Source organism: Oncorhynchus mykiss, chromosome 8, assembly GCF_013265735.2.
Source record: "Oncorhynchus mykiss isolate Arlee chromosome 8, USDA_OmykA_1.1, whole genome shotgun sequence".
NCBI lineage: Eukaryota > Metazoa > Chordata > Actinopteri > Salmoniformes > Salmonidae > Oncorhynchus > Oncorhynchus mykiss.
Window position 1 is genome coordinate 20,843,632 of NC_048572.1, and position 22,740 is coordinate 20,866,371.

The 22,740-nt window shown below is 42.7% G+C and overlaps 1 protein-coding gene across 1 annotated transcript in view; it reads left to right on the forward strand.

Annotated features, from left to right (window-relative positions):
• LOC110529582 (mannosyl-oligosaccharide 1,2-alpha-mannosidase IA) overlaps positions 1-22,740 on the forward strand; it is a 166,845-nt gene that overhangs the window by 18,118 nt on the left and 125,987 nt on the right. Inside the window, exon 2 of the mRNA XM_021611921.2 lies at positions 21,387-21,483. Coding sequence (XP_021467596.1) covers positions 21,387-21,483 — 97 coding nt within the window. The remainder of the gene's footprint in view (positions 1-21,386; positions 21,484-22,740) is intronic.

Sequence of the window (22,740 nt, forward strand, 5' to 3'; positions counted from 1 at the left end):
AAATAATAATTGTTTTGGAGGAGTAAAAATACCCAATATTTTGGATTGTATTAGAATAAAGGCTTAGAGGGGAGCTTTATTACCACTGTTAAGTGCATTATGCAAATGGAGATATACGTTTATTTAACAAAGTAATGGTTTTAGTGTGCAGATAGCATCTGACTAGGCGTGCACCTGAGTAACTCAATACAGCCAGTCCAGGACTTTACCATGTGTGAAAGATGCCATCATCGACCACAGCCAATTTACCCCACTGGCATGCAGCCACCCCTCTGCTTTCTTTCAGACCGCACGGCAAACATCCGTAACCCAACTCTGCCTCCCACTTTCAGCTGTGTGCCCATGATGTCCCAAGGGAGGCCACATTGGCAGCAGATGTGCAGTGTGTGTGTGTGTACGTGGATGCGTGTGCCGGTTGGCCGTCTTGTGCCAAAGACCCACTTTATCTCCAGTACCAAGTGTTCCACCCACCCTTCACCCATCAATACCCCCGCTGAGCTGCACCTGTTAGTTTCCCCGGAGACCCACCAGGGAGGATTTCTTTTCAGCTTCTGTTTCACTACTGGATTTGTTGTCCTGTAATTTCCCAGTTCTCCCTGGGGACTTCAGCACTACATGCCTCCAGTTACAAATTACTCAATAGAATGCAAACAGGGTAATTAACTCGCAGATCTTTACACAGCAGTCAATGATTTGCCATCATCTGTATGTGGAAGGAAGGAAGGGGTACTCGTTGCTTGCCTCTCCAGTGAACACGTTGGCGTAATGACAAGCCGCCGTAACAGTGGCTACGTCCGTGGGGAATGCTGAAATGGATACAGTGGCTCATTGTGCTGCGTTGGGTCTACTCCACTGCCATTGATGTCAGCCATTGATAAGCTTGTATGCCACTTCAATCATTTCACAATCTATTGCAGTGAAACCCTAGACAACTTCTCTTTAGCTTTGTGTTCATGTCTACCTTCGATTATGGAAAACAATACAAATGTCCTATTCACCCCGAAATCTAACTAAAACACAGACTCTGAGTTCCAGAGTCTGGTTCCCCATCTCTTTGTCAGTCAGATGAGACAGCCTATTTGATCAGTGCTGGGGATAATCTAGGACAGGTATTTGATCTGTGCTGGGAGATGATGTAGGTTACTGCCCCCCTCTGTTCTCATTTTAATGTAATGGAACATTTTAAGGGTGGTAAAGGTAGTAATCATGTTAGATAAAGGATATCATCCTCCCCCTGTCCTCTGCATTGATTTCTGATAGTGGGTTAGTGAGAGAGCTGTAATAATGACAAGACTGAGCTTGCTGTGATGTCACACCATTGTAAGGAGGAGGAAATCCAATAGGCCCTTACTGTACATATTGTGGAGGTTTTCTCAGTTTCTCAGTATTATGTATGACACACAGACAGACACCTGTGTAGACAAAGAGTGATGCATTTCTTTGTGTAATGTGCGAAATGGGTGGACTAGCCTACATTCTTGTAAATACCTGGCTATGAATAGCCTCTGACTTCTTTGAACGGAGTTGCTACAGTAGCATTCCTCTGCAGAGTTGGACCTGGGATGGACTGTGTGTATGAGACAGTCTGCTCAGAGCTCATGGAGCGATCTGAGCAGCACACCAAAGACGAAGGCTGAGAGAGAGAGCTAATTAGAGCTCCTTACAGAGCCTCCTGCCAGCCAGTCCCTTTGGAGATCCCTCCGGTTTTCATTTGCACAAAACGAGGAGCTGATTTAAAAAAATATTTGTGTTCTAATTAGTTCTCTCCCATTGTACAAACCTCTCATTTCGTCCCACATCGAAGATAAAAGAAAAATGTGGGATGAAACAATACGGAGCGTTTTAGTCTCTTTGTGTTGGACACTGAATTGTCCTGATGGGCTGATGCCAGATTGCGTCATTGGTTGGAGCTTATTTAAAATGGTAATCTGGTTGACAGTGGAGAGCAGATCAAAGAGTGGTCTCTCCGGTGACTGCTGTTACCCTCGCATAACATTTTCTAATTGATTTGCTTCATGGTTAGGCCTCTAGCCCTTTTATGGACTAGATGCATAGTCTCTTATTTAAGATACTCTTTGAAGAGGTAGGCTTTCGGATGTTTTCGGGAGATGGGCAGGTCCTAGTTTCAGGGAGAAGCTGGTTCCACCATTGGGGTGCAGGACAGAGAGGAGCTTTGACTGGGCTGAGCGGGAGTTGCCCTCCCATCGGGGTGGGAGGGCCAAGAGACCAGAGGTGGAAGAACGGAGTACTCGGGTTGGGGTATAGGGTTTGAGCCATAGCTTAATGGTAGGGAGGGGCACTTCCTGTTGGTGTACTCTGTAGGCAAGTACCATGGTCTTGTAGTAGATGCGAGCTTCGACTGGAAGCCAGAGGGAAGAAAAGTAGTTGAGTGTCATCCGCATAGCAATGATAGGAGAGGATGTGAGGATATGACAGAGCCAAGTGACTTGGTGTATAGAGAGATGAGGAGAGGGCCTAGAACCGAACCCTGAGGGACACCAGTAGTGATGTGGTGCAGACACAGATCCTCTCCACATCTTCTGGTAGGATCGACCTGTCAGGTAGGATGCAACCCAAGAGTGTGTAGAGCCTGAGACGCCCAGCCCTGAGAGGGTGGAGAGGAGGATCTGATGGTGTCGAAGGCAGCAGATAGATCTAAGAGGATGAGTGCACACACACAGACGCAGTCACTGAAAACACACAGACATGCATACTCAACACTGAGCTTACGTACAGGTGGGTGAGGTGTGTTGGTTTTCTGCAGGTCAGGTTTGTTGATGTCCTACACCTGTATGGCTTTGTTCACTACCTCCTTAAATTAGGGTAGGCGTTACTGTTAGTTATAGTGGACGGGTTGTTTTCCCATCTTTCAGTGTTCCGCTCTCTCTGAACGTTCTTGAATTTACTGTAAACACAGCGGAAACTCTTTCAGCACAATTGATCTTCCTCTAGTTTCTAGGTCACATCAAAAGCAGCAAGGCTCAATCTGTTATAGAACACTGTAATTTCCACCCCTGTTAGCATGTAGTCTAAAGAGGTTCCCTGCCTCCTCCTCTCCCCCTCACACCACAAATAATTATAGCCAGACCGATAAAAGTCACAGAGTACCTATATATCTTCTGATGTAATATAGTTTTTTTAGAGGTGGAATGAAAAACAGACCTTTTTTTGTGCTCCAAAGGATTAACAAAACTTTCAATTGATTTCTTAACAAAATATTTACATTTATATTATTTAATTAATGTGGTTTTACAGGATATCCACCAAAACGCAACCATATTCTCTATAAATATACCGAGTCAGTGTGCGAGGGTACAGGTTAGAGGACATTTGTACATGTAGGTAGGGGTGAAGTGACAATGCATAGATAATTAACCGCGAGTAGCATCAGTGTATTCATGCGTATTCAAAACAAATAATGAAAGAAAAGCAGTGCAAGTTTGAATTTTATAACGTTAGTGTGGGAGAGGAGGAAAAATAATTGTTAACGATCAATAATGACAAACCTCCTGGCATTGACAACTTAGGCAACGCTAACGCTACTGAGGATGGTAGCTGACTCTATAGCCACTCCTATCTGTCATATATGTAATCTGAGCCTAGAGGAAAGTCTTTGTCCTCAGGCCTGGAGGGAAGCCAAAGTAATTATGCTACCCAAGAGTGGTAAAGCAGCCTTTACTGGTTCTAAAAGCAGACCTATCAGCTTGCTGCCAGCTCTTAGCAAATTGTTGGAAGAAATTGTTTGACCAAATACAATGCTATTTCTCTGTAAACAAATTAACATACTTTCATTATGCTTATAGAGAATGGCACTCAACATGTACTGCACTGACACAAATGTCTGATTGGTTGAAAGAAATTGATAATAAGAAGATTGTGGGGGACTGTACTGTTAGATTTCAGTGCAGATTTTGATATCTTTGACCATAACCTGTTGTTGAAAAAACTTAAGTGCTATGGCTTTTTAACCTCAGCTCTGAATCCACAATATGGCAATCTATCTAATAGATCTCAAAGGGTTTTCTTTAATGGAAGTGTCAAACATGTAAAGTGTTGTGTACCGCAGGGCAGCTCTCTAGGCCTTCTACTCTTTTATATTTTTACCAATGACCTGTCACTGACATTAAACAAATGATGTGTGTCCATGTATGCTGATGATTCAACCATATACGCATCAGCAAACACAGCTAATGAAGTCACTAAAACCCTTAACCTTTTGTGACTAGGGGGCAGTATTTTCATTTTCGGAAAAAAAAAACGTTCCCGTAGTAAACGGGATATTTTGTCAGGACAAGATGCTAGAATATGCATATAATTGACAGCTTAGGATAGAAAACACTCTAAAGTTTCCAAAACTGTAAAAATATTGTCTGTGAGTATAACAGAACTGATGATGCAGGCGAAAGCCTGAGAAAAATCCTATCCGGAAGTGCCTCGTTTTGAAAGTGCTGCGTTCCAATGTGTCCCTATTGAGCAGTGAATGGGCTATCAACCAGATTACTCTTTCTCCGTATTCCCGAAGGTGTCTACAGCATTGTGACGTAGTTTTACGCATTTATGTTGAAGAATACCCGTAGGCGGCTACATTGCGCAAGTGGTCACCTGATGCTCCCAGAGAGATTCTTGCGTAAAATACAGAGGTAGCCATTACTCCAATCGGTCCTACTGAAAAACGAATTGTCCCGATGGATATATTATCGAATAGATATTTGAAAAACACCTTGAGGATTGATTATAAACAACGTTTGCCATGTTTCTGTCGATATTATGGAGCTAATTTGGAATATTTTTCGCCGTTTTCGTGACTGCAATTTCCGGACGATTTCTCAGCCAAACGTGAAGAACAAACAGAGCTATTTCGCCTACAAAAATAATATTTTTGGAAAAAAGGAACATTTGCTATCTAACTGGGAGTCTCGTGAGTGAAAACATCCGAAGCTCATCAAAGTTAAACAATTTAATTTGATTGCTTTTCTGATTTCCGTGACCAAGTTACCTGCTGCTAGCTGGACAAAATGCTATGCTAGGCTATCGATAAACTTACACAAATGCTTGTCTAGCTTTGGCTGTAAAGCATATTTTGAAAATCTGAGGTGACAATATTCCTATTTTCATGAATAGGAATATTTTCTAGTAATATTTATGTCCATTGCGTTATGCTAATTGTGTGTCAGATGATGACAATGGTCCCGTTCACGGGATGGGGTGTCACTAGAGGTTAACAGAGTTGCAGTCAGTTTTGGAATGGGTGGCCAGTAATAAACTGGTCCCGAACATATGTAAAACTAAGAGCATTGTATTTGGTACAAATCATTCCTTAAGTGCTAGACCTCAAGTGAATCTGGTAATGAATGGTGTGGCTGTTGAACAAGTTGAGGAGACTAAATTACTTGGCGTTACCTTAGATTGTAAACTGTCATGGTCAAAACATATAGATTCAATGGTTGTAAAGATGGGGAGAGGTCTGGTCGTAATGAAGAGATGCTCTCCTTTTTTTGACACCACACTCCAAAACGCAAGTTCTGCATGATCTAGTTTTGTCTAATCTTGATTATTGTCCAGTAGAGGTCGACCGATTTTATGATTTTTTTTCCGATACCGATTAATTGGCCGATAAAAAAAAAAATATATATATATATATATATATTTTAAAAAAAAAATGTAATAAAATAAAATAAATATACATACACACACACACACACACAGTGGGGAGAACAAGTATTTGATACACTGCCGATTTTGCAGGTTTTCCTACTAACAAAGCATGTAGAGAGAGGTCTGTAATTTTTATCATAGGTACACTTCAACTGTGAGAGATGGAATCTAAAACAAAAATTCAGAAAATCACATTGTATGATTGTTAAGTAATTAATTTGCATGTTATTGCATGACATAAGTATTTGATCACCTACCAACCAGTAAGAATTCTGGCTCTCACAGACCTGTTAGTTTTTCTTTAAGAAGCCCTCCTGTTCTCCACTCATTACCTGTATTAACTGCACCTGTTTGAACTCGTTACTTGTATAAAAGACACCTGTCCACACACTCAATCAAACAGACTCCAACCTCTCCACAATAACCAAGACCAGAGAGCTGTGTAAGGACATCAGGGATAAAATTGTAGACCTGCACAAGGCTGGGATGGGCTACAGGACAATAGGCAAGCAGCTTGGTGAGAAGGCAACAACTGTTGGCGCAATTATTAGAAAATGGAAGAAGTTCAAGATGACGGTCAATCACCCTCGGTCTGGCGCTCCATGCAAGATCTCACCTCGTGGGGCATCAATGATCATGAGGAAGTTGAGAGATCAGCCCAGAACTACACGGCAGGACTTGGTCGAAGACCTGAAGAGAGCTGGGACCACAGTCTCAAAGAAAACCATTAGTAACACACTACGCCGTCATGGATTAAAATCCTGAGGGGCACGCAAGGTCTCCCTGCTCAAGCCAGCGCATGTCCAGGCCCGTCTGAAGTTTGCCAATGACCATCTGGATGATCCAGAGGAGGAATGGGAGAAGGTCATGTGGTCTGATGAGACAAAAATAGAGCTTTTTGGTCTAAACTCCACTCGCTGTGTTTGGAGGAAGAAGAACACCATCCCAACCGTGAAGCATGGAGGTGGAAACATCATTCTTTGGGGATGCTTTTCTGCAAAGGGGACAGGACGACTGCACCGTATTGAGGGGAGAATGGATGGGGCCATGTATCGCGAGATCTTGGCCAACAACTTCCTTCCCTCAGTAAGAGCATTGAAGATGGGTTGTGGCTGGGTCTTCCAGCATGACAACGACCCAAAACACACAGCCAGGGCAACTAAAGAGTGGCTCTGTAAGACGCAGCTCAAGGCCCTGGAGTGGCCTAGCCAGTCTCCAGACCTGAACCCAATAGAACATCTTTGGAGGGAGCCGAAAGTCTGCATTGCCAAGCGACAGCCCCGAAACCTGAAGGATCTGGAGAAGGTCTGTATGGAGGAGTGGGCCAAAATCCCTGCTGCAGTGTGTGCAAACCTGGTCAAGAACTACAGGAAACGTATGATCTCTGTAATTGCAAACAAAGGTTTCTGTACCAAATATTAAGTTCTGGTTTTCTGATGTATCAAATACTTATGTCATGCAATAAAATGCAAATTAATTACATAAAAATCATACAATGTGATTTTCTGGATTTTTGTTTTAGATACCGTCTCTCACAGTTGAAGTGTACCTATGATAAAAATGACAGACCTCTACATGCTTTGTAAGTAGGAAAACCTGCAAAATCGGCAGTGTCTCAAATACTTGTTCTCCTCACGGTTACATTTAATTTATTTGTAATAATGACAATTACAACAATACTGATTGAACCCAGACAGGATGACCACATCAGTGAATCAACCCACTCAGGTGACGCACCCCCTCCAGGGACGGCATGAGAGAGCCCCAGTAAGCCAGTGACTCAGCCCCTGTAATAGGGTTAGAGGCAGAGAATCCCAGTGAAAAGAGGGGAACCGGCCAGGCAGAGACAGCAAGGGCGGTTCGTTGCTCCAGAGCCTTTCCGTTCACCTTCCCACTCCTGGGCCAGACTACACTCAATCATAGGACCTACTGAAGAGATGAGTCTTCAATAAAGACTTAAAGGTTGAGACCGAGTCTCCGTCTCTCACATGGGTAGGCAGACCATTCCATAAAAATGGAGCTCTATAGGAGAAAGCCCTGCCTCCAGCTGTTTGCTTAGAAATTCTAGGGACAATTAGGAGGCCTGCGTCTTGTGATGTGTAGGTATGTACGGCAGGACCAAATCGGAAAGATAGGTAGGAGCAAGCCCATGTAATGCTTTGTAGATTAGCAGTAAAACCTTGAAATCAGCCCTTGCCTTAACAGGAAGCCAGTGTAGGGAGGCTAGCACTGGAGTAATATGATCCATTTTTTTGGTTCTAGTCAGGATTCTAGCAGTTGTATTAAGCACTAACTGAACTTTATTTAGTGCTTTATCCGGGTAGCCGGAAAGTAGAGCATTGCAGTAGTCTAACCTAGAAGTGACAAAAGCATGGATTAATTTTTCTGCATTTTTGGACAGAAAGTTTCTGATTTTTGCAATGTTACGTAGATGGAAAAAAGCTGTCCTTGAAATGGTCTTGATATGTTCTTCAAAAGAGAGATCAGGGTCCAGAGTAACGCCGAGGTCCTTCACAGTTTTATTTGAGACGACTGTACAACCATTAAGATTAGTTTTTAGATTCAACAGAAGATCTCTTTGTTTCTTGGGACCTAGAACAAGCATCTCTGTTTTGTCCGAGTTTAAAAGTAGAAAGTTTGCAGCCATCCACTTCCTTATGTCTGAAACACATGCTTCTAGCAAGGGCAATTTTGGGGCTTCACCATGTTTCATTGAAATGTACAGCTGTGTGTCATCTGCATAGCAGTGAAAGTTAACATTATGTTTTCGAATAACATCCCCAAGAGGTAAAATATGTAGTGAAAACAATAGTGGTCCTAAAACTGAACCTTGAGGAACACCGAAATCTACAGTTGATTTGTCAGAGGACAAACCATTCACAGAGACAAACTGATATCTTTCCGACAGATAAGATCTAAACCAGGCCAGAACTTGTCCGTGTAGACCAATTTGGGTTTCCAATCTCTCCAAAATAATGTGGTGATCGATGGTATCAAAAGCAGCACTAAGGTCTCGGAGCACGAGGACAGATGCAGAGCCTCGGTCCGATGCCATTAAAATGTCATTCACCACCTTCACAAGTGCCGTCTCAGTGCTATGATGGGGTCTAAAACCAGACTGAAGCATTTCGTATACATTGTTTGTCTTCAGGAAGGCAGTGAGTTGCTGCGCAACAGCCTTTTCTAAAAATGTTGAGAGGAATGGAAGATTCGATATAGGCCGATTAGTTTTTTATGTTTTCTGGGTCAAGGTTTGGCTTTTTCAAGAGAGGTTTTATTACTGCCACTTTTAGTGAGTTTGGTACACATCCGGTGGATAGAGAGCCGTTTATTATGTTCAACATAGGAGGGCCAAGCACAGGAAACAGCTCTTTCAGTAGTTTAGTTGGAATAGGGTCCAGTATGCAGCTTGAAGGTTTAGAGGCCATGATTATTTTCATCATTGTGTCAAGAGATATAGTACTAAAACAATTGAGCGTCTCTCTTGATCCTAGGTCCTGGCAGAGTTGTGCAGACTCAGGACAACTGAGCTTTGAAGGAATACGCAGATTTAAAGAGGAGTCCGTAATTTGCTTTCTAATAATCATAATCTTTTCCTCAAAGAAGTTCATGAATTTATCACTGCTAAAGTGAAAGTCATCCTCTCTTGGGGAATGCTGCTTTTTAGTTAGCTTTGCAACAGTATCAAAAAGGAATTTCGGATTGTTCTTATTTTCCTCAATTAAGTTAGAAAAATAGGATACAGTAGGGTTTAGTACAGCAGTGTACAGTGACATTTTTGCCAAACAAGCTCTAGTTTGGTGGTACATTCTAATGCTAGATTGTATTTTCAACCAGCAACTATCAGGAAATATCACTGATCAAATTTTTACACTTTCATCAGCTGTTGTACAATATGATATAAAACACAGACAAAACTGAATTTTGATTGGACTGAGCCTTTAAAGAATACTTTGAGAGTCTTCTGACTTCCACGTGCTTCAAACTTTCTTTTAAGAGGTATTTTCTCAGCTATCTGCAATACAGGTATGATTTGAAGAATGATGCAGGTGTTAAACATGTGCTTTGCTACACAAAAAGCAACAGTTGATTACTCCATTGTCTACACTTTGATTAAATCAGTAGACCTATAGGAATATATTTGAAAATACCATGTACTTATCATTAGCTTTTAAAACAATTCAATCTGTTTTCTTTTATCTTCTTTTGGACAAGATTGAGGCTCTCTCTCCACTAGTCAACCCCTTCCTTCTGTGAGGGGGATTCACCATCTTCGTCGAATGTTTATATCATTTATCTGCTGACATTCACCGAAAGCCTACCATTGTGCAAGTAAGGATGCCAAATGAATAACTCTCTTAATGATGCAATTCAGTAGGCTACTGACAAATCACTCACTTTAACATCACCCTCTGGCATGTCCTGATGGACTTCATATCGAAAATACAAACGAGATCTTTAGCTTACTTGTCCCGATGCGATACCATGGACATTGTATGATTTATGAATGGCAAGGATATATGAGATACTTTATTCAGTCAGTTCGACACCTTTTTTAAACTAGTCAAGCTTTTATACCTAAACGGTTCCTAAAATGCTAAATAATCATTGGTATGACCATCTTAAAACAATGCCTGTGTTATATAATTTTGCAATGCAAATAATTTTCTATTCTATATTTTGCTTGTAACATTTGCATTCATTTTATGTTGTTTTTTGAGAAGATTAGAAAATAGGACGCTGCCCATTTAAGACAGACGTTCCCAAAGAGATATCGACATGGCTACAGTAGACTGGCCAAGATGAACTCTGGATGTCTTTTTGTAGCTTTCTTTGTGTAGACTATAAACCATAGCCAGCATATTGCTAGCATGTTCACTATTGAACGTTTACATTTGCGAATCACTTTACCTAAAATAAATAAGCTCAGCGAGTAGATTGATGGGTGATGATTGATGCCAGCTTGCGTGTGCTGTGTGACGGCATCAGCTCATGTAATGCTCGAGAAGAGAGTGGCCAATCATATTGCTCAAATACAAATAGCATGAAATGTGCACGTTTAGTCTTCAATGATTTTCAATGGTAGACTGCGACAGAGCAGGTAAATCTGGAACTGGAATGCAAAAATGGGGTGAAAGTTATGAGATCCACAGGCCCGACTGACATGTTTTTACTGGCCCCTTAATGTCAGACCCTGCATGCCAAAGAAAATAAATGAACAGAATAGGTGGATTTCAACTCATCATTACCAGATTATATGGGACATATGCACATTCATTCTCTCTCCCTCATTTGACAGAAGATACCACACCCAGGCACCAAGAGACGGGACAGACAGCAGACTGTCACACCAGCAGTGTTTCCCTGTCATCGCTCACTCTGTGACTGACAGGCGACTGTCCTATCAATAGATGCTAGAAGATTCATTTTAGCGGAAGAGGCCTCAGCAGACTCTTTTCTGACTGGCAAATTGAAAAGTAGCCTAGTTAATTTAAGTGGAAAACATACCCAGCTGAAAATGAGTCTTACAGCCGGCGCTAATGGAAAACACTGACACAGTAAAGGATAGTAGAGTACTCTATAATGTACTCTACTGTACCTAAATATATTGTATTGAACTATATTGCACTGAGCTCTACTGTGCTGTACTTTGAGATTCAAACTTGTGAAACACAGATGTCTATGATTGGTTCAGATTTGGTCCAGACCAACCAAATTTGGTCTTGTTTGAAGGCAGAGCTCATTTAAAATAATAGCCAGTGTGTAGAATAATTCTCAAATATGCAAATGTATACCTTTTTGTGTACCCATTTAGGATACATCACCATGAAGAGAATGACATTCATATCCTTAATTATGCATTTCTGTGTAGTACAGATCAGGGACTAGAGGTCGACTGATTAACCGGAATGGCCGATTAATTGGGGACGATTTCAAGTTTTCATAACAATCGGAAATCGATATTTTTGGACACCGATTTGGCCCCCAATAATGTTTTTATTTAATTTTTAAAAACACCTTTATTTAATTAGGCAAGTCAGTTAAGAACACATTCTTATATTCAATGACGGCCTAGGAACGGTGGGTTAACTGCCTTGTTCAGGGGCAGAACGACAGAATTTTACCTTGTCAGCTCGGGGATTCAATTTTGCAACCTTACAGTTAACTAGTCCAACGCTCTAACTACATTGCACTCCACGAGGAGCCTGCCTGTTACACGAATGCAGTAAGAAGCCAAGGTAAGTTGCTAGCTAGCATTAAACTTATCTTAAAAAACAATCAATTGATCAATCATAATCACTAGTTAACTACACATGGTTGATGATATTACTAGTTTATCTAGCGTGTCCTGCGTTGCATATAATCGATGCGGTGGGCATTCGCGAAAAGGACTGTCGGTGCTCCAACGTGTACCTAACCATAAACATCAATGCCTTTCTTAAAATCAATACACAGAAGTACAGTGCCTTGCGAAAGTATTCGGCCCCCTTGAACTTTGCGACCTTTTGCCACAGTTCAGGCTTCAAATATAAAGATATAAAACTGTATTTTTTTGTGAGGAATCAACAACAAGTGGGACACAATCATGAAGTGGAACGACATTTATTGGATATTTCAAACCTTTTTAACAAATCAAACACTGAAAAATTGGCCGTGCAAAATTATTCAGCCCCTTTACTTTCAGTGCAGCAAACTCTCTCCAGAAGTTCAGTGAGGATCTCTGAATGATCCAATGTTGACCTAAATGACTAATGATGATAAATACAATCCACCTGTGTGTAATCAAGTCTCCGTATAAAAATCTACAATGGAATGGTTCAAAAATAAACATATCCAGGTGTTAGAATGGCCAAGTCAAAGTCCAGACCTGAATCCAATCGAGAATCTGTGGAAAGAACTGAAAACTGCTGTTCACAAATGCTCTCCATCCAACCTCACTGAGCTCGAGCTGTTTTGCAAGGAGGAATGGGAAAAAATTTCAGTCTCTCAATGTGCAAAACTGATAGAGACATACCCCAAGCGACTTACAGCTGTAATCGCAGCAAAAGGTGGCGCTACAAAGTATTAACCTTAAGGGGCTGAATAATTTTGCACGCCCAATTTTTCAGTTTTTGATTTGTTAAAAAAGTTTGAAATATCCAATAAATGTCGTTCCACTTCATGATTCTGTCCCACTTGTTGTTGATTCTTCACAAAAAAATACAGTTTTATATCTTTTTGTTTGAAGCCTGAAATGTGGCAAAAGGTCGCAAAGTTCAAGGGGGCCAAATGCTTTCGCAAGGCACTGTATATATATTTAAACCTGCATATTTAGCTAAAATAAATCCAGGTTAGCAGGCAATATTAACCAGGTGAAATTGTGTCACTTCTCTTGCATTCATTGCACGCAGAGTCAGGGTATATGCAACAGTTTGGGCCGCCTGGCTCGTTGTAAACTAATTTACCAGAATTTTGTATGACATAACATTGAAGGTTGTACAATGTAACAGCAATATTTAGACTTATAATTAAGTCTATGATTTGATATTTGATAGAGCAGTCTGACTGAGCGATGGTAGGCAGCATCAGGCTCGTAAGCATTCATTCAAACAGCACTTTCGTGCATTTTGCAGCAGCTCTTCGCAATGCTTCAAGCATTGCCCTGTTTGACTTCAAGCCTATCAACTCCCAAGATTAGGCTGGTGTAACCGATGTGAAATGGCTAGCTAGTTAGCGGGGTGCGCGCTAATAGCGTTTCAAACCTCACTCGCTCTGAGACTTGCAGTAGTTGTTCCCCTTGCTCTGCAAAGGCTGTGGCTTTTGTGGAGCGATGGGTAATGATGCTTCGAGGGTAGCTGTTGTCAATGTGTTTTTTGGTACTCTTTTTTTTGGCACTCCAATAATCGGTATCGGCGTTGAAAAATCATAATCGGTCGATCTCTATCGGGGACCCATGATGAAATTCGGTTACCGCAATTCCGTTACAGGGTGTAAATCCACTTCATGTACTGTAGTTCAATAGCCAAAATAGATTCAAAGTCAGTGTGTGATGTCATAGCTGACACCCTATTCTTTCTGCAGACGTAGTTGAATCTTCATTGGGAGCAGATATTTTAGAGTTTTGGGAAAACGTGGACGCATAAAAACTGAGGGGGAGATTTGACCAAAATGGTGTTGCCAAACTTTGTATCTGCACAGTTCTTCCAGTGTTTTTGTATAATTTTCAGTGTAAATTGTTAAAAGTGGTCCTTGTGCATAGAGTTGTATGGTTTATTAAACTTTGAAATCAATGTCTTTTGCGTCTCAGCGCCATTCCTTTATCGTGGAATTGCCCAACACACACAGCAATGAAACATGGAATGCAATAAAATAGATTGGAATATCAGGTATAATTACATCAAAAGGATACCTGTACCATTCTGATCCACCACACTGGTGTGAATCCATCTCCATTGGGACACCATGCTTCATCTGAGGGCTTCTCTGAGACTCTCCTACAGTACCTACCTGGACTGTCCTGGGGGACACTTCCTGTTCTGTGTTTGATGAATTCTTCCACAATTAGATTATGTTTCCTTCAATTAGCCTGCATCTGTTGTTCCGTAACAGCCTTGAATCAGTGTGTGCTTGAATGTGTGTCAAGGGAAAAACATGTTCATGCAGGGACTCTCTCACATTACAGCTTGCATAATGTAGCATATACAACACACACACAGAGCAGTGAAAGTACCTACTCTTCATGATGTGAACAGATTGTGTGGCTAGTGTGGTCTGTGTGTGGAGCAGGTGGGAGGCAGCAGAAGCAGTGCCATGCTGAGAATTGATTGAGGAATGGGATGAACAGCTTACTGCCTTCTAATCTGGTGAAGACTCTGGAAGGCTGTACAACCTGGCTAACTGGGATACATGATGATCCTGACAAGAGGCTGCAGTCTTGTTTACTAGACCCCAGAGTGAAAACAATGACACAGATATTGTTATTGTCTGTTGCTGAAGACTTGTGCTCCTGCAGACTGGTTTTAACTACACTAAGAGCATAGCTGACTATCAGGAGCTGTTGCTTCTTGTGCTTATCTCTCTCACTCACTAGCCCAATGTTACGGCCAAGATGGCTGTCTTTGACTGCTATTTGTTCACTTAGTCTTATTACAGATGATAAGGACATTGATGGAAATGTGGCATTTTGTTTTAAAGGTGTTTATCTACCTGTGCAAGGAGCGCAAACAAAGAATGGATTTAATGGGGAGTGGTGCTAGGCTATGCTAATGCTATTCTCTACAACAATTCAGTTCCCAGCAGCCCCTAACATCATACACTGTGTAGTTGGGACTGTGTAGTTGTGGGCCACATACGGCATGGCTCCTTGTGGTTGTGGGCCACATACGGCATGGCTCCCTGTGGTTGTGGGCCACATACTGCATGGCTCCCTGTGGTTGTGGGCCACATACTGCATGGCTCCCTGTGGTTGTGGGCCACATACTGCATGGCTCCGTGTGGTTGTGGGCCACATACTGCATGGCTCCGTGTGGTTGTGGGCCACATATTGCATGGCTCCCTGTGGTTGTGGGCCACATTCTGCATGGCTCCGTGTGGTTGTGGGCCACATACGGCATTGCTCCCTGTGGTTGTGGGCCACATACGGCACTGCTCCCTGTGGTTGTGGGCCACATACGGCATTGCTCCCTGTGGTTGTGGGCCACATACGGCATGGCTAGGTGTGGTTGTGGGCCACATACTGCATGGCTCCTTGTGGTTGTGGACCACATACTGCATGGCTCCTTGTGGTTGTGGACCACATACTGCATGGCTCCTTGTGGTTGTGGGCCACATACTGCATGGCTCCTTGTGGTTGTGGACCACATACAGCATGGCTCGTGTGGTTGTGAGTCACATACTGCATGGCTCCCTGTGGTTGTGGGCCACATACGGCATGGCTCCCTGTGGTTGTGGGCCACATACGGCATGGCTCCCTGTGGTTGTGGGCCACATACGGCATGGCTCCCTGTGGTTTTGGGCCACATACGGCATGGCTCCCTGTGAAGTTGTCAGGGGCTGGTGGGAATATTATGAATTAGTGATGCTGAGCGTAGTTGGTCCTGTGAGGCTCCTTGTGGGAATAGGTGATTCGTGCCGGGCAGAGAGGATAAGGTACTGAATGTGCATGAGACGCTTGAGATGAGGAAAATAGATTTTAGGGTGTGCTGCAGAAGTGCAGATCCATCATGAAACAGCAGTGAGACTTCCCTCCCTTTAAAGTTTCACTAACCTGATCCTCCAGAGAAAATAGTCAGCTACAGTCATGTTGCTGATGATTTAGATTTCTATGCTTGGCTGCATTTACATAATGATGGCAGTGATTTCATCATATGCACTTTTAATGATCAAAGAATAGGCTACACGTCCAGTGCTCTCAAGCAAGCAGTTCTTTGTGCCGTACTCCCATTAGCTATATCGCCTATCAGCAGCGCTCTCTGGACTGACTATATTGGCTTCCAAGTTATATTCAAGTTGTCAAAGAAACAAAGGTCTACATTTGTCACCTCCAATATTTCATATTAGCTTCAGCCAGGCAAAAAAAAGCTCTGCTAAGAGGATCTTCTCCAACTCGCCTGTCCTACAGCTGCTTGTCCTGAGCCCTGTGTTCTGTGCCTGCTGCCGGCACTGTCTGTCTCTGTCTATCTGGCTCTCGTCTCCTTCAGAAACATCCAAGGCACTGAGCTCCTACACTATAGAAATAGAATGAATAGAGTGGCTGTAGATTATTTTCAAAACGTCTAAATGAATAGAATGACAGTAAAGTAGTTATGCTATGTGTTCACTGAATAGTTATCTGAAATTCACTACAATTGTGTTTGATTTTTCACTTTGATGGCAAACTTTCTGTGCTGTCACCATTCACTCCCAGTCATTCCAAATGCAGAAGCTGGACACTTGTTGAATAGTGGCGGAAAGAGTTATGGGATATTAGAATCCTGTATATTTTTAACCTGAACTCATGCCAGGAAGTAAAAGCAGGAAGTGTACCCTTCAATTTGTGCTCTGATTTGTTGATTGAACTCAACTAACATTACAAAACATACATTCCATTGCATGAGCCACATCATTTGAATGAACATTCTACATTACCATGGCAATCCAGCATACCCCGACTTGATATTCACGTAATAATAAGAAATTCCCCTCGACCATGCCCAGAAATTGGTGATTAAAACTCTTTCCTATTGACCCCCATTGTAAAAGCTAGCTAGCACTCGCTTACTCACATGGCTGCTAGCACCATCATGAAAAGGGGCATGAGCCCTACAATGTTAAGTTTTTCTAAGTAGTGAGAACACTCAGGTGCAGGCAATGTTGAAATGTAATGTTTAGACGTACCTTTTTTTCTGTAGTTTTTTAATTTACTAAAGCAAGCAGACAACAAGAAAAAGTATTTGCTGTGAGCCAATGGGGTAACCACAGGTTGTTTTCCCCACAGGCCTTGGCCGTGATGTTCTATCTAATAAAAACGGGGACTATCAGTTGATAGAACACTCCAGAATACAATGGAAATTATTGCATCACAATACCAGGCAGCCATTGCGAGTGTACCTGTGAGTTTCCAAGACTGTTTTTATTCATTATATTTGTTCGTTCTCCACATCATAGTTCTGCTTTCCTTCACACACTGCTCTGAGAGTCCTCAATATGAGATGAGGGGGGTGGTCTGACAGCAGGGAGTAAGGGAAATGGAAATTTGGCAAACAGATGATTATTTCCCAGGTTCCCCAAACTAGCTGAATGTTCCAGGCTGGTCAGCAGAGAGAATAGAGCGGGGAAACGATGAGAGGAACATGGAGGACATGCTGCTAGGGGATGGAAACGGACATGAGGGCAGGAATAGTTTTTAATGATTAGGCTTAGCCCTTTGATTCCTTTGCCTTTTTGAATAGCCAGTTATGAGTCATGTGATTCACAGACTTTGTGGTTCTGTTGGTAGTTTCACTCTGCCCCATCCCTGTTTTGTCCTCACATGACCCCCTTGACTCTCCAACCAACCCTACAGTATGTAGGCCTATAGAAAATAAAGCACTCCCTTGGGGCTGTTTATGAATCAATAGACATCTGCCCTTGATCTGCTCTGCCCCCTCCCTATCGTCTTAGAAGGACAACACACTGAGGGAGGTTAATCCCCTTAACACACAGAAAAGCAGACTATTCCCAGCTCCACTTTCAGGTCCCTTCTGACTGACTCTCCTGCATAGATCTAGCCTGGCTCAGCAGGTCAAAGAGTTGTCTCTGCTGCGTAAACACCCTCTGATCTGTGAGACCAAACACAGTCATTCAGAAGTCTCTCTGTCTCCTATCTCCTCAGAGCCCTGTATTTGAGCACAGGCATGTGTTACCTGACGACAAAGATCTGCAATAGGGGTGGGCATTTGAAATGATTTCACTATTCAAATAATGTCATGAAATTTTTTGGGATATCCGGTTAGTCGAAATTCAAAATAATCTAACAAATTGCTCTCGACTCTCTTGACCAATCAGATTGACGCAAATGCCGAGGGCAGTACAACAGCGGGCAGGCTGCTTTTCTCCGGTAGTTTTTGGCTAACGGCAACAGTGAAGCAGAATTTTGATTTAAGTTACAAAAACTTTTTCTGGTCAGAGTTTGGCATTGATCTGTGTCAGGTCCTCCTCTTGGTATGTGCCTGTAATAGTTATTTGAAGGGTGGGAAATGGCATACTGTTTGTTGGCAGGGCTGACTGGAGGGCTAAATACTCAGCAGTAGCTCAACACACCTTTCATGTAACTATGTCACAAGGATCATTTAATTTAATTAAGACCAATGCCTTTTCATTGATAAAATAGGCCAAGAAAAAATACACTCACACACGTGTTTGAATACTAACGTCCGTTTGGATATTTGAATAACCGTGCCCACCCCTACTCTGCACCCCCAGGGCACCTGTAGATGCCATATAGGAGAGCCCTAGTGATATGCCAGCATGATCTCTGCTGCACTGAGTTTGTTTGTTTCTCACTGCAGAAGATACATGTTCTCCCTCAACTCCAACACCCCCCCCTCTGAACACCCGCTGTCGCTGCGGTAATCACATCTGGGCTGTCACCTCATTCCAGTATTGCCGTGACGTCTTTGGACTAGACAATGCCGGCAGTAAACAATGGGAGAGCTTCTGCCACTGATCCGCCCGCCAACAGACAGCATGCAGAGAGCACGAGAGAGCCACGAATGACGAGATTACATTTTGACTCAAACGCTTGCATTAAACCCTGACTGGAAAAGCAATTACAGCCTTGTAAATCAGGGAGGCTGGCGCTCCTTCTGAGCAGGAGCAGAACTCTCTTGGCTGTGCCGGTTCCTGTGCCTCCAGTCAGACCGCGCTGCGGGAAGACGAGGCTTTGTGCAGGAGGTTGAAAATAGAGCTGTCTGGATGGAGACAGGTAACCCACAGTGAACAAAACCTTTCCCGTTAGGGAATAGTCCACCAGAACAGCCTGCTGCTTTCTATTGCAAACAAATCCTAGCACTACTGAATGAGAATCAATACAGCCCTGTGTTCAATGCCTCCCATCTCTCCACAGCTTCTAATTCAGTGGCTCTGACAAATGGCTCCGGCTCCCAGTCGCCTAGCTACTAGCTGCACCAACCAACAGAACCGCTGGCTTGTTGCTGGCGTCCCCTCAGCAGGACCACTGTTGCCTAAGAGAGGTGTGAGCGCCGAGAGGCTACAAGGGAGTGGAGCCCAGAGTTTCGGGGTAAATTAAACCCCGGACTCATTGAGCCAAGATCTCTCTCTCTTCCTCTCTATGTGGGAGTCGATAAACTAATCTAATTTCCGTAGGAGACTGCTGGCTGGTATGGGGAGTCCACGCTGTGCTGTAAATTACTTCCTACCAGCATTCTCTACAGGCGGGCCCTTTAACAGAGGGATGAGAAGTTGTTCTGGGGCTGTTTGTTTAGGCCCAGGCGTAGTGGAGCTGGGTACATTTTATCAAGGGGAAAAAGGGTGAGGTGCCTTTCCATAAACAACACTATGAGCCCCTCTCGAAGTTTCTCCCACAATCTTAAGCCTATACAGTGGACTTTCCATGATGGACTGAGCCAAACACAGACTCACACTTAGGCTAAACTATTCTGACTGTGAAGGGTAGGTCCTCCTAATTCATGTCTTCTATCTGGCACGAACAATTTACTTTTTAACACTCAATTTCATTCCAATCTTTCCATCTTGGAGACTATAGCTTGTGCATTATCATCTCATCATTAGAAATGCCGGAGGTAACTGAGAGAGAACGCAGTGGTTGCTATGGTGTTCACATTGCAGGAAGAGCAGACATCATTAATAAACACTTTTGCCGTTGTGTTTGGTGTTCTTGTTATTCTTCGCTTGATTAAGTATCGCAGAAAGAAGTGTCGATCTCACAAAACTCTCCAGAAAATACTCATCTGTAAACCAATGAGTAATATCTCACGGCCCACTGCTCCGCTTAAGAGGGACGGTATTGTTTCTGTCCCTTGATTCTCTAAAGATTTGTTTCATAGGATATGGGGATAACAGGGATATCGTGGCTACCCTCATCCACTTAGATGGTTTTGCTAGTGATTTTCAATAGACAGCGTGCAGTTGATCGCATCTCCCTATGTGGATCTGAGCGGCTGAGATTCCTGGAGAAAACATTATTTTAATCTCTGTCTGGTCTCATCTTTTGCTCGAGGGGGATTTCCGCTTCAATCTGTCTCTCTGTATCAACTGGAGAGAATGGCAGCATATTTCTCTTTTTCTCCCTTACAGCCTAATCCTCCCAACAACAAACTAGAGGACACACTGGTAGTCGCTACCCTGCAGAGGAGAACTGAGATATGACTGTGCAGAGAGAGAATTAGGCACTAGCACTGTGTTGGGATGCATTGTTAGTGCAGCCGGAAAGCCCATTCCCTTCCAATTTATCACTTCAATAGCCCTAATTATTTCTGGCCTGTTATTTTCCCATATGCTATGCTAACTTCAAGTTGGACTGTGCTATAGCCAAATGCAGTAGTGTTGCGATTTAAAATGGTAAGCGTAATCTCAGACACTCAACAAAGTCAACTTTTATAGATTTAAGTGAGTATTATACCTTTTCATTCAGATTTGAAAACTTTGAAAAGCTGTCCTTGTTTTTAACAGCTTATCTGACTCCATCTGGGTTGAGTCACCATGGAGAGAGAAGGAAAGGGTTTATCCTGTAATCTCCAGGGTTTCTCGGCTATGATTCCATTGATTTTAAGGAGGATTCGGCTTCTGTTATAGTGTTTGGGACCAAAATAGAAACTGTCAGAAGTCACTGATTTGAAGAACAGCCTTGTGACGCATAAAGCTTGGCATCATTATTCTTTTTGGAAATGTCAGAATTAATGTCGGATGCGATGTCTCTCGGGTTACACCAGGGTCACTGAAGACATCAAACTGAGACGTCTTATAGATTTTTCCTGTTTTAATGTCAAGGTTTATTAAATGATTGACAGACTTCCCTGCACAGTTAATATCTGTAAGCTAATCAACATGTTGTCAAACATAAAATAGCCTAAAGTCTATATAATCTCACAAATTGGCCTACACTCTTTATTTAACAAAACTGTCAAATACTTTGCTGGAAACCTGCCCACAATGACCAAAACACCCATAGGAAGTGAATCACCCTTCACAGATCTGCTTAGACCTAAACCTATTTCTCACCCTTGTCCCCCTTCCTCTCCCTCTGCCCACAGATGATGACATTTGCCTGGGACAGTTACAAGCGCTACGCCTGGGGATCTAATGAGCTGAGGCCTGTTTCCAAGCAAGGCCACTCCAGCAATCTGTTTGGTGAGTATCTGTCCCCAGGTCCCCTTCAATCCCCCAGAAGGCTGATTCATGCCCAACCTCACTGCCATTGACCTTGCCCTACAGATTAGGACCAAACTGGCAATTAGTCAAAGCTATCAATCAATAATCCTGTGGTGCCAGCCATGCCGGGGAGAGGAGAGGGTACCTGGAGCATCGCTGAGTCTGTCTGGAGTCTTTACCAGTAGGCCTGGGAGGCTCCGATTAAATAGATGATTTGTATTGTCTTCTCAAATTGTAATCTTGTTTTGTTAGTGGATGGTATTGCTGCTGCTGTAGACTTCTATTGAAGATGTATCGTTGCTGCTGTAGACTTCTATTGAAGATGTATCGCTGTTGCTGTAGACTTCTATTGAAGATGTATCGCTGTTGCTGTAGACTTCTATTGAAGATGTATCGCTGTTGCTGTAGACTTCTATTGAAGATGTATGGTTGATGGAAGAATTTCTCTCTACTTTTTCTGGCTGGTACAGAGGATTTCATCCTAAACACTTTGAGTAATAAACCCTTTGCTTTTACACATGAGAAACTTTTAGTAAACACCCCCCTCTGTACTGGAGAAAGCTCTTAATACTCCCTATGCTTTGATATGTTTGCTAGAAGTATCTCTTGACTGATAGATCCAGATAGATGTACATTGTTCGGTAGTCTCTCTGTAGTCTCTGAGATTTTGTGGGTGTGTGTGTTAATAAGTGTTGCTGCTTCCTATCTCTCTGTCCCATGTGGGACATACTAGACTGTATCCCTCTGCATGACTCCTGGGTAAATGGAACGATTGCAGTGTTCTTGTTTCTACACAAACATAAATAAACAACCCCCTCCTGTGTGGTTGCTATTACACTGCTTGGCTTGGACTACATAACGACCCCCGCATATTGGGTTTTGTTAAAATGCTGTACTTGCTGAATGGAAGTAGAACAATGACTCAGCACAGCTGGTTCCTCTTACAGGTATTACAACCCCTTTGTTATAGCCATCACTATCGTTGATTTTCATTTGTGGAGTTAAATGAATACTCCATGTTCAAATGACCTCGCTTCCATTTTCAGATTAAGGATAAATGATGCTTATCGTTCCACCACCCAGGTCTGTATGCAGTTGGTTGAGGTGGCCCATTCTGGATGGTATTTAACACCATTTCTGTTTCATTCACAAAGGTTAAACAAAGTTAAACTTCAGCTTTAATATTTGACTTGAATTAAACGTGATCCATATCTAGTGTGTACATTATGAAAATGG